Source organism: Gymnodraco acuticeps, unplaced genomic scaffold, assembly GCF_902827175.1.
Source record: "Gymnodraco acuticeps unplaced genomic scaffold, fGymAcu1.1, whole genome shotgun sequence".
Taxonomy (NCBI): Eukaryota; Metazoa; Chordata; class Actinopteri; order Perciformes; family Bathydraconidae; genus Gymnodraco; species Gymnodraco acuticeps.
The window spans coordinates 3,807,440-3,820,836 of NW_022989748.1; the positions used below are offsets into that span (position 1 = coordinate 3,807,440).

A 13,397-nucleotide genomic window follows, 5' to 3' on the forward strand; every position below is an offset into this window, starting at 1 on the left:
GATGTGATAAGTAACACCTGTGCAAGTAGTCGCCGCTTTATCCATTGTGCTGTGAGATATGGAATTCACACGGTGAGACACACTCTCATTGTCTTCATTCTGTATTTCCTTCTCTTGCCCCCTGCATACTTTTGACACTCTAGGTGCAAATCTGCAACCATCATGCCAAAAACAAGTGACATATTGCCATGTCTGATATGTTTCCGACATGTACCTGTGCCTCCTTGTTATTCTACAGCTCCAGTTGTCCTACGGAGTAAACTTCTAGTCTAATTTGCTGCTTGGACAGTGAGTTTAAATGTGATTACGCCTGCAATAATGTATTATTTTCATCAAGGGAGTCACAGCGTCTTGATTTGCTGTCATATTTAATTTAGTGCTCCTGCAGCTGTCAGAGTCTTTTATTAAAAGCGCTGTTTCCTCACGAGGATATTACTTTGATCAAACGCACTCTCTGACGTCGCTATTTTAACGTCTTAAAAACACCTTTCATCATCCATGCATATAAACAGGAAAATAAGCCAGCAGCACAGCACATTCTTCTGACGCGACTCTGCCAAGACTTTGCTGATGAGGATGCCGACTTTTAACCTCTTAATATTGCCCAAATGTTCTGTTTCTGCAGATAGGCTTTCTCTTAAACCCATTAATATCAGCTTAAAAGAACGGATTGCTCTAATCTGGGATATTTGAATGGGTATTACGAGCTAGATTTTGAGACGGATCATGCTGGGATGGACGTTGAATGTCTGATAGAGATGTTTTAAAATGTAATGTTGGTATAATTTGAGATGTTCCCGTCAGTCAGCTTCTCTAGTGTCCTGTCCTTTGATGCCGTGCTCACGTTTTGACCTTTTATTACCAGTGGAATTACATCCTGGGATATTAAACGCAGTAAGGCATGATCATGTGTTGGCTTGCATCATGTTGCAGAGATTATATTTCTGCAGTAGATCATGATTGATAAAGAGGTTGTGGTTAATCATTAAATCTGACTTAGTCTGGGTTTAATGTGGATAATCCTGAAAATCTCATCACAAACAAATCTAACCGTGTGTTCACTTATAGGATGTGTGCTTCTCTTCGCAGCATTTTGCGAAAATAAACACATCCCAAGTGTCGATCTCACTGAAGTCACACCGTGTGAATCACATTTGACGTTCATGTTATGTTAAGAAGCTCATGGCGATGACTTCATCCGGTGTCAGGAGTTCGCTGGTGACGGCACTCCCATGTTCTGAGAGGAGGTCGAAGGTGGCTCCGTCTCATTCTGCTCTTCGGAGAGGATCTGCTTGGTGTTTTTTTTGTTTTTTTTGGAGCAAAGCCTGCGCGCACAGTATAGTGTTTTCTTATGCCTCGCAAATAAATTCACAGGTGCAACAAGTCAAGCTGTGAAGTTCTGCCTGCTGCCCACAGGAGAGGGAAAACACAGCCGCGTTACTTATGTCAATAACCATCAGGAGCACATATGCAAAGATGTATACTTCTTACGCCCAAAGCAACGTGGCTTACACCTCCTCTCTCTGCGGGGGGGATGAACTGGTAACACATTGATGAGCAAACAACAGCAGATTATCCTAAAATACATTTTGTGTGTCGTGTTTTGTTGATCACACCCGGTATGAGTTCAGCTGACTGCAGCGTGTCACTCGATGACAACTTGGAGCCACAAGATGATGAAGCCACGGTGCATCCATCTGTTGTGTTTCTTACTGCAAAAGAGCAAATCACTCATTCGTTTGAATTCAGCTAACATGTATTTTCTTCTGTGTGTTATGGCAGATTTTGGACGGCATCTGGAGTAACGGGACTCTTGGTTTTCTGTGGGAAGCGTGGCGCAGTGGAGGGAGCCCTGCCGCAAAGGAAGCACCGATTTGTCCGTCTGCGAGCTAAACACTGAACTCTACTGGGACCTGGAGCAGCGGGCGGTAAGAGGAGGAGGCCATGTGGACCGCACGCCTGCTCGTCCTCGCCAGCCTCTTTGCACCAGCCGCTCTCGGTGAGTGTTTCCTGTTTGAGATGTGTGTGTGGAGCAGATGTGGGCACAAACACACCTCTTCCATTTTCAGGCTGTACCACAATATCACCCTTTTGCTATTTTAAGAGACACATTCTGTCGGATAACTACGATAAAAGCCTCATATTCTGCATCTATCTCTCCTCTCGCTAATTAGCAGTTTCACTCATTAAATTCCCTGAAAGTTTTTCTTATTTGCATTCCTATCTATGATTCTCTGTCTATTTTTAGATCTGTCCCTCTTTCTCCCGTCTCAGTCTCTTGCTCTCTTGGCGATAGGAAATTAACTGAAATTACTTTCAAAGAATCATTAACACAGCTTTGGCTTTGTGCTGCATGTTTCGTATAGCAAAAACAAGCTTTTATCATTTCACGCATTAAGATCTAAAGATTAAGTTGCAAGGACTCTCTTTTCCCACATCTCGCTTAAACGGAAAGCGGCGTAGTTTCGCAGCGTTTCCCTTTGGCCTTGTGCGGATTGTTTCAGAGGCAAACTAAATGAAGTCATTTCAATTCATTTAAATTCAAAGAAATCAGCGGTGGTGGTTGAGGGTTTGAGGGTGTGTGAAGTTTTGTGTGTGTGTGAATAAGGCTGTTTGTTACATTCAAGTAGGATTTAAATGGAGGCATTCGCCCATAACAATGTTAATTTGATATGGTTAAAAGCATTACTGAGAGATTTGAAGCTAATTGAATAGTTTTTGTGCTGCGATATCTGCCCAGGGCCGAGGCCAATGAAAGCTGCTTTCTAAGTATTCTTAGTTTGTCTTTAATGCTCAACAGGAAGACGTCAGCGGACAATGCTATGCTAGAATCTCTGTTTAGACATATTGATTTGAGAGGTTGATTGAGTGCAAGTCAGGCAAACAAGAGAATAGAGAGAGAATGAGGATAAAATGCTGCAGTTTTAAACAGAAATACAAATTCATTTTGGTCAATGGTTACCCACTTTGTGTTTGTTTGCAGCTTTTGCGAGAAAGCAAACAAATATTTACCTTTCTGAAGTCACAGCACCCTGGAGGATTTAGTATTTATCTCACATAGGATTATACACATACAGTGGTTATTTCATAAAGACTAAACTGCATATCTACATCAGGATAGCAGGTTTTTTAGCAATATCCCTGGGTTCTAATGCTAACATTACATATGATGGCAGTATTTGCAATTTCATGTAAATATAAGCACAGAAACGTTCAGTACCTCAGGGAAGATGATGTGGTTTGTGCATTCACGGTTTTGACCTATTGACATTTTGCTTGATTTTTTCTAAAGAGGCGGACACTGTCTTATTACTAGAAATCCATTTTCCCCAAACACCATCGGGAACAAAATAAGTGTTTAACCTAGTGGATGGTGTGTTGGATGGATGAACACTAAGTATCTCAGCCAATAGGAAGGTGTCATGGTGGATGGATGTGCGGAGGTTTAAACGAGACGGACGTCTGAGAAATGCGTCTGAAACGTGTGCGCTGTAGACTCTCTGTGACAGACAGTTTATTTACCAGAAGTACGCTTTTTATTTGAGCTCATTTACCATAATCTAATCTACCTAACATTAATACCTTTGTCCAAGCATACCAGCGCTCTTACCTTCCAGGCTGCTTTTCCTTTATGTCAGTATGGTATGAAATACTATGGAAAATCATCCATCAATCTCCAAGCTGTGTGAGCCATTGGGAAAGCAGCAATGCATGCATGATTTGTCATAAATGGACTGAAACCTTCAAAAACACCTGCACACTCCTTTAAATCAATCATGCTGCTTTGTTGCTCATACCACAGCAATCAATCACGCATTGGTCCCAGAGGAAGAGGTGACATGCATCTGACACCATGGACTGTAGGAGCTATTGTTTCTGGAGCCTTAACTAATGCCCTACAGCAGCACTTTGTCCTTAACAAACTCTAAGAAATGCATAATAAGTCAACCATTCTGCAATCTAAAATCTAAATCTCTGCACAACCATCTGGCGACCCCAACAAATGATCTCTCGAACCCACAGGTTGATAACGGCCGGCCTGAAGATCATTTGATTATGTTGGGCTTGTTGGAGCACCAGATGAAGTGTTTCTTCCAAAGTAAATAATTAACAAATATACGGCATTTAACACCCGACCAAACTCGATGCTATTAGCAGCCACGTCCAGATGTTGCCAGTGTATTGTTGTGCAGCGGGGGAATATTCACTGCCATGTCATTGTGCACGTTACTCCCTGAGAGTGTTAGAGATGTGATCTCCAGGGGATGCTGCCCTACTTCTGGAACTGCAGTCCCTTTTGTCTTTGTACAGGCATGCACACACATGTGCATAAGAGAATGGAATCAAATAAAGGGACTTTCTTTCACTCACATACCAGGTTTCACATGGGATGAGTACGAAAGCATCCAGAAAAAACATGCATATACGTCCTCTACTGTATATACGGCCTGTACGACGAAGCCGGATTTTCGCTTAGCCGGCTAACTTCAGGGAAAACTCTGGGTTTCCGGTCCTACGACGCTGGTTCACTTCTTAGCGGGCTAGATCTCCATGGTAACTTATGCTGAGCGGCTAACCTGCCCAGGAGCAGGTTAGGTTGCAGAGCTCAACTCAGTGAAAGCACCGCCTGCTGACCAATCAGAGCTCAGTGTGCGGAGTTTAAAGCGATCAAGTCATATTACAGGAGAAAGGAAATACAGAAAAACTGCCGTTGCAGGAAAGACGGCCGGCAAAAATCACCGACTGTGAATGTGAAAATGTATAGAGTACCTCCCATCTTCAGAGCAATCTGACTATTATAACATTAGCGTTAAGAAAGCCTACTTAAATATCTGCCACAACATAAGTAACCGGATCAAAGTAACATTACATACAGTCCGCGGCACTGTGAGTGCAGACGTCGATGTGTCCCATTATCATTCATATCACATCATAATGTATCATATATACAGTCAGTTCAAGAAGTCAGCTTCTTGAGCCGTATCTGGCCGTGCAACACTTACATTGTCACATACTGTATGCAGAAGTATTATTTTAAAGAGCCTGTGACAGCATCCCAACAACTGTTGTGCAATGAAATATTGGGCTACTAGTCATCTTGAACCGTCAGTTTAAAAAAGAAGGTGCGATACCGTTCCGATAAATATCAATAATTTCGAACATCGCGGGAAAATTCCTTCGACTCATTTTGAAGTTTTGGGGGAAGCCGGAAGTGACGTCAATGCGGGAACGCTTCACTGTGCGGCGAGTGAGCCAAACACGGACAAAGTGTGTTGTCATGCGTAGAAATGGTGAATTACTGAGTTTAGGCACGTTAATAACGTTGTAATGAAGTTGACTACAGTATATTCATATTCGTCAGTGCTTTCATGTCAATTCGGCAAACATAAACATAAATGATCGTGAGGATGATGATTTAAAAATCGTTTGTTTGAGCCGGTCTGCATTTCCTGATGAGAAAACAAACCGATGCTTTTTGTAGTTGTAGTACACCAACATGGATTAAACGTGTGGTTTTTTGAGAATGAGAACTCCTCTCCTGTGAGCGGTCATTTGAAAGAGACGTCCATTAATGATGACAGGAGGCACAGCAGCCCTCTGTCTGATGGACAGATGTGTTCATGACGACTTATATATTTACTTTTAATTCATTCACAGTGCGGTATAATGAGACAATAACAGGCTACAGATGCGTACACACACACACACACACACACACATATATGTATATATTTATATAAATATATACAATTTCAGAATCAAACAGAGCACTCTCATCGTAACGTAACACTATCAGAGACTGGATATATCCTCCCCCCCCCCCCCCCCCCCCCCCTCTGGTCGCTACAATGAGGAAAATAAATTACGGGCCAAAAGTTTTATTTACAAGTATTAAAAGTAAGCAGAGGACACCAAACCAACTGAGACCTGTCTGTCCGCTGCATCTACGCACACACTGTACCACACACACCTACACCACACACACGGACATACAGTTCCTAAAACAGGCTACAGCCGTTGTGTATTTTATTATGTGAAGCACTAAATGGTTTTAGAAAAATATCGACTCTTTGTTTGTAGATATCTACTAAACTAAAGCAAATAAAGAGAGTACGCCTGTTATACTGAGTGATATATATTTTACACACTGCTCTGCTTTCTGCACGGACCTCACAGCTGTTCTCACTGTAAACATCGCGTCGTGATGAAAGCAGTTAATAAAATAATATCCCCGGCCGTGCGTCACGACTCTTTGAAACATCTCTGTTCCCGGAAATGCATCCACGAAGGAGCCGTGGAGGACCCATCAGTGTATCCTCGGTTAGAGCTCCTCCAGAGAGCCTCCTCGATGCTCGATGCTCGATGCTCGGTCCTCGGTCCTCGGTCCTCGAAGTGCATTTAGAGAAATGAGATGTCCTTCAACATGGCGCGCTGAAATTCATTTCCGGGTCACTACCGGAGGACCGAGGAGTCGAGGAGGGGGATTTGATGAAATGAGAAAGGGCCCAGGTCCACCGTTCCCCCGCAGCGAGGCTCCCCCCGTTGACAGTTTACGTGGGCTGGGCTGGGTGCAGTGGCGGACTGGCCATCGGGACGAATCCCGATGGGCCGGTACCGAAGTGGGCCGGTTGGATAAGTCACTAGCACATCCCCACTCCCCCCGTTGACAATTTACTAGCGGTACCGAAGTGGGCCGGTCGAGAGTCCCGGGATGATTTTTAGTCCCAGTCCACCACTGGCTACATGACCGTATGATCGCCCATATTGACGCACCTAATTCCTAAACTTCTAACAGATACAACATAAAGCGATCCTTCAGCCTCATATGAGCTCTCAGACACGTTCAAAATGAAACTGTCATCGCTGTCTGAGCTTGCTGCTGTGTTCGCCATCGTGTGTTTACATGCAGATGCTGGGATCCTGAACGGTGCAGCTGGAGCGCTGTGCCCGCAATGACGTCACACATCATTTTGCGGGACTTGAAGAATCCCCGAGAAGATCCAGAAAATGGTCAACATTGAAGGGCAGATTAATGGTTATCAAAGTACAAATATCCAAAATCAGTTCAGTAACGGTTTTCAAGGGGACAATATTTACTCAAATTGATGGGTTTGGATGATGGGGGAAACTCGTGTCACAGGCTCTTTAAGCAACACATTAAGTTGACGAAACACTCGAGTCAAATGTAATTAAAGTCAGATCCACTCGTGTCTTAGACGGGGCAGTGATATCATAAACCTGTTAATGTACGCATTCAAACACTTTTACCAGCTGTATTCACCTTGCAGGTGCAGCTATGTGGCTTTTATCCTGGATAAAGTTTTTAAGTCATGGATGTTTAAAGTTTAACGTCTTAATATGTGTCTAATATTATAGTTGACTTTTCATTCAGGAAGTATGACGCGCTGCGCTGTCAGTACGCTTCTCCATGTTTGTGATTGGTCGAATGCTCCAAATACCACACATTTTATGTGAATGCGCACCTAACTAGATAGGGCAAAGCTGGCTTGAGTTAACGAGAGCGCGTTTGTTTTGGGTTAGGTAAACCGGGTAACTCAAACATATCCAGGTTATGTTGAACCGGCTTCGTCGTACAGGCCTCAGGTGTTCCCTTTTTATCCCCATTTGGATGTCCACACACATCTACATATCTGACTTTTAACACTTTTCTGAAGAAGATAAGGAATATTTATGCAGACTTTAAATAGAGCTCCCAAGTCTTGCAGGATTAACAAAATGTTCCATCACAGACATTGTCACCTGCTTGAAAAATAACAACAATGCACCGTTGTCATTGTTTTTGGAAGCGGTGAATAACAATGAAAAAGCACTGTCTCCACCACTGTGTCCATGCCTGAGCAGCACATTAATCATGCGTTTCTTTGCATGTAAAATGCTCCAGGAAGGATTTTATATCCATTCCACTTAACGCCGCCCCGTTGAATCGGAGACATAGCGGCTATAATGGATGGCGGACGGAAGACCAATCCAGCAGACAAAAGCGTGATTTCTTCACGGTCAGATGTGATGTGATGCAGTGCATACATCAAGCGTGGAGGCTGGAATGGTCCCGCCGGGGGGGACAGGTACATAATGAGGGATGGATGAGACACAGAGGCAGATGTTTGCATGATGCATATTTCCAAAATATGTGTCTCCTTTAGTTTTTGTGACTCTCTGAAAAGAGTAGAAATAACGAACACTTGTCTTTGCCCTTCTTTGATTCATACAGCCCTGTGACTCTTTGCAGAGCTTACACAAAGTTGAACGCTAGCCAACATGCGCCTTACAAACACTCCTGTCCTGTCCACGTATCAGCACCAATAAGCTAAGGCTGGCTGTATCTAACCAAACAAGGGCATTCAACTCCAATGTCAGCCTCCCTGTTCCCGTACGGATCCACTTAATTAATCTCCTTGTGCCAGGGCGCTCGCTCCATCCGCCAAGGCATCCCTGGATTTGCCTAATTTGCTTAATTAAACAAATGATTTATTTGAGCTCATATTTCAAAGCGGGAAAAAGTTCTTTGTAGAGCCCACTGAGGCTTGTGCTGTGTTGTTATGACGGATATGCCTCTTGAAGTTTTAAAATAAGTGCTCATATCAAGGCTTCAGAGTGGATGTCAATCATTTATTTGTAGCGCCATTATGTGCAGGCTCAGGGGTGTGTTATACACAATATGCATTTTGAAAGCCACATTAGATAAAGATCATAACTTTGACTAATGGCTTTTGCTTATGCGTATTGCAAGAAAAGGACATATTTGAACATTGCTTCAGTCTGCAATGTTCAAAACAACAGATGAAGCCAGAAATCTAGGTGTAGTCATGGACTCTGACCTGAGTTTCAACAGTCACATTAAAACTGTTACTAAATCAGCCTACTATCACCTAAAGAATATATCTAGGATTAAAAGACTAATGTCACAGCAGGATTTGGAAAAACTTGTCCATGCTTTTATCTTCAGTAGACTCGACTACTGCAATGGTGTCTTCACAGGTCTCACTAAAAAATCTATTAGAAAGCTGCAGCTGATTCAGAACGCTGCTGCTCGAGTCCTCACTAACACTAAGAAAGTGGTTCACATCACTCCTGTTCTGAAGTCTTTACACTGGCTTCCTGTGTGTCAAAGAATAGATTTCAAAATACTGCTGCTGGTTTATAAAGCACTGAATGGTTTAGGCCCAAAATACATTTCTGACCTCCTGCTAAATTATGAACCATCCAGATCTCTCAGGTCTTCAGGGACTGGTCAGCTTTCTGTCCCCAGAGTCAGAACTAAACATGGTAAAGCAGCGTTCAGTTATTATGCTCCAAATATCTGGAACAAACTCCCAGAAACCTGCAGGTCCGCTGCAACTCTTACTACTTTTAAATCCAGGCTGAAGACTTTTCTTTTTGTCGCTGCTTTTAATTGAACTATTCATATCTTAAACTGCACTGTAACTTTTATCCATGTATTTTTTCTTTTAATGTTTATTTTATTATCTTTTCTTTTTAATGACTGATTTTAAATGCCATTTTCTTAATGTCTTTCATTTTTTGTAAAGCACTTTGAATTGCCTTGTGTTGAAAAGTGCTATATAAATAAACTTGCCTTGCTATATAAATATAAATAAACTTGCCTATAATGATAGAGCAATTTGTTTCTGGCGAAATGTAGAGTTTAAATAATTTTGCTCCCTGAATTTCGCATACAAGTTAAATCGCTTTGAAAATGGTTTTGATGAGATTCTTGAGAATGCCTTGGGTTTAATGCTTTAACTGTTTGTTTTTTCCTGGAAATGGATTATGTGTTTCCCATAAGCCACACAAGGCTTCCTGAAAATAGATAATAGCGTTGCAAAAAAAGACTTTTCTTTTCTACCTTCCCTAAGGGTGGTCTCCATTTTGATGCCAGCTTATTCCTCTATGAATGCAAATGTGTTTGTTTTTCTTCTGCAGTTTTTGTCGGACGTTAATTTAACAGAATTGTTATGTTTGATTTTAAAGTAAAAAGGTGGGGTTTAAATTCCTCTTTCCTTTGTATTCTGTAACAGTATGTGTGGCATTTGGCATGGCGCGTAGAAATCTCCTTCTCTTTTTATGCTCTTCCATAATGAGTGAAAAATCAATACCTGCTTGATCCGAGGAATAAAAGAATGGCCTCTGCTGCCCGTGGCATCGGTAGCGACTGCTTGATATTGCCAAATTGCTGTCAGAACTGGCAACCCTGGAGGAATGAGTGACGGCAACATTAAGAATGGCAGGGTGGGGTTAAATACCTCAACATGTTTTATAGGTGTCCGATCCGCGACCTGTGTATATCTTCTAAATAAATGAATCAGCCGCGCTGCACAGGCATAATTTGGAAAGCGCTGAATGATGCCGTTTAAAGTGGACTTGCGGCTGGCAGAATGGTGTTTAATGAGGACGGATATTGACAGCGGGGTCAAGTGGTAGTGGATGTTAGTTTACATTAGGCTGCATAATGTGCACGCTGCATGTTTGTGTCTGTTTGGCAGAGTGCAGAGAGAGAAATAAAAGTGTTCCTGCAGACCGGCTCACAGAGCTGTGGGCGTGGAGTACAACAGGGTTCCCCACCCTGCCGAGCAGCAGTAATTTGGGGTGTGGGCGGACTGTGAGGAGCAGGAAGGGCAAACAGACGCCACACAGAGAGACAACGCAGCGACCTGTGCTCTACTCAATACATGAAATTAATTACTTTCCCTTCCTGCTGTGAAATCTATATGCATTTTATTCGCCTGTAGAATAAATCCTACATACATTTTTGCGACATATTACCACACTCGGCTGTGAGAGATGTAACTGCTGTATATACTAATGCTTCTGCTTTATAAGCTCTGTTTCCTGCTGATGACAGTGTGAGTGAAGTGCAGAGAAGATGTCGCCACCCCCCCCTACCCACCCACAAGATGAATTGTTGCTGCAGCAGCACATGATTATAATACTTGCCTCAGGCCAGACTTTACTCATATTTGCTAATTATTCAGATTATCATCTTCCCTTTCATAAACCACATGTTGCTAATGACTTTTTTTTTAAGCGTTTGGGTGATGGGGTCTCAATATATGTTAGATAACAGATAAATATGTGATACACTGTGGCCAGAATCTATTTAATTTGAGGCAGCTGCCAGAATTAGAATGATTATTTTTCCAATTTTGTATACAAGAAAGGTGACTTAAAAATATCAACAACTTAGTTTTGTATTGCTTTAATGCCCATGCTGTTTCCAGTCTTTCTGCTAAACTAAGATTACGAAGGATGCTATTGCAACACGTCAGTGCGTAAAGACACGTGGCATTTCTAGGAGAAAATATTGCAGAACGTTTTTTTCTGAATGTCACACAGACTCCAGATCAGGGCTGTTGTTTGTTGATGTAATCTCTGACTTTGTAATCATTACACCTCTATCTATGCATCTAGCTAGCTATCTATTGGTACATCTAGCTGTGTCTCTGTGTCTTTCACATTTGTGAGACTATTGATTAAGGTGTGCTAGTTTTGGCATTGTTCGGTGACATTGAGACATGCAGATCTCATTTCAAGGGAAGCTCCGTACTCCAGTTTATGTAACGTGTCACTAAATGTCCCCAGAGCAGCAAACAGTGACGTGCATTTCCATATATAACACACTGCCACTGTGAAAACTCAACACTCCAGATCAAGAGAACAGACCCTACACTTTGTAACGGTACAATGAGAGTTGAATAAGTGGCTTCATTTGGACATAGTGGGTAATCTTGATTATAGTCTCCTGCTGTTCAATGCCTGAGGCTTTGTCGCTGTTGTTGAGGAGAATACAGGTGAGGCAGAGGACAGGTAGGGCGATAGCACCTTTATTTGACCAACAAAAGGAATAACTGAAAGATAAATGGGGTAGAGGATTCATTAGTTACTCTTCCTTTAGGTCTCTCTTTCTTTGTCCTATGCCGCTATCAGGCTGATTTTCTAAATTGTATGCAAACACAGACAAAGAATATTAAAGATCTGATAGCCTTGAACTAAAGTTCAGCGAAAACCAATTATGTGCGAGTGTGTGTTTGTGTGTGACCCTGCTCTTTCTTCCTTCGCTCTGTCATTGAATAAACCAAGCATGCAGGGTAACTGGTGATTCTGTTTCAGCGAATCAATATGAAGTATTGTAAAGTCTGCATTAGGAGCAAAATGGAGTGGGGGGGATCAAATGATACTGTGACACAGATTAGACCTTGAGGATAAGAGAGCCGGAGGTTGTGTGGGAGGAGGGGAATGGGGGGGGGGGGGCGATACTGGAGATGGCCTTCAATATGGCCCAGTGGCCTTGTAGGGGAATTCAATACAGCCATTGACAAAAGAAGGCTTCCTTTGTGGAGCCTCCTTTGGGAAGCCGTTCCATTTCCTTATTAATTGTGCTCCGGTTAAAATAAAAGGGGGAATGGATAGCGCAGTAATGGAAGCTCCTCTGTGTTTGGAAGGATGCCAGGGTCAAGTAGTTTACAGTTCCAGTGCTTCACACAGGATGGAAATACTCCGTAGTTTATGTATTTTATGTACTGCTCCAGCACTGCCTCCCTCTATCTCCCGTCGCTCCAGCCTTCCCACACATTGCAACACAAATCTTCCTTATTGTCTGCCGTCTGTTCGCTGCAGATGTGCTGCATCGAGACTCACTTTAGGCCATGGATCACTGATAACCCCGCCAAACACACTCCCTAAAGTTTACTCCCCTCTGCCTCTGCTTAAAGGATGATTCCGTTTATTACAACTCGTATTTGTCTTGTTTTTGCCATCATTACACTCCGTTATGATGACATTGCCCTCCAAAAAGTCATAGCAACAAGAATAACTGTGCATTGAAGGTCAACAATCTTTGGTCACACATTTTAAACGTTTGTTTTGTCTTTTAAAAAAAGATTGGTTAATCTCTTTGATCCTTTGACTTCTCCTTTGGACTTCTTTTGCAAAATGTTGGCATTTTTCTTTACAAAAACAAAAATAAGATCCAAGTTTAATAAAGTGTGATTTAAAAATCCTGCAGTGTTTAAAGGCCCTGTCACACTGTCCCGAAATTGACACACGATAAAGGAAATGTTCAAATTCGGCTGTGATCGTAGCAACATCGGGCCATTCGTGAGGGCATCTTAAGCCATCGTATGACCGCCGGTGGAGTTTCTCAGGCTCCGGCAGCAACTTCGTGAGTGGCAACTTCGTAAGGTACTCGTGAGGACATCTTGTCAAATCGTGTCATCTTCGTGTTATCATCGGGCATTCACCCTCACTCTGATCGGGACGAATGCCCGATGGCACCGATGATAACACGATGCCCTCACGATGGCCTTACGAAGGGCAACATTGACACACGAATTCAACACGAAAATGAACCTTCGCAAGGTCCTTCGGCCATTTGTTGG

At 42.6% G+C, this 13,397-nt stretch overlaps 1 protein-coding gene across 1 annotated transcript in view; it reads left to right on the top strand.

Moving 5' to 3' along the window:
• LOC117559180 (adhesion G protein-coupled receptor L3-like) overlaps window positions 1–13,397 on the top strand; it is a 232,893-nt gene that overhangs the window by 76,818 nt on the left and 142,678 nt on the right. The window contains 1 exon segment of the mRNA XM_034235900.1: window positions 1,783–1,999. Within this exon segment, the coding sequence (XP_034091791.1) occupies window positions 1,945–1,999 (55 nt within the window). The 5' untranslated portion in view covers window positions 1,783–1,944.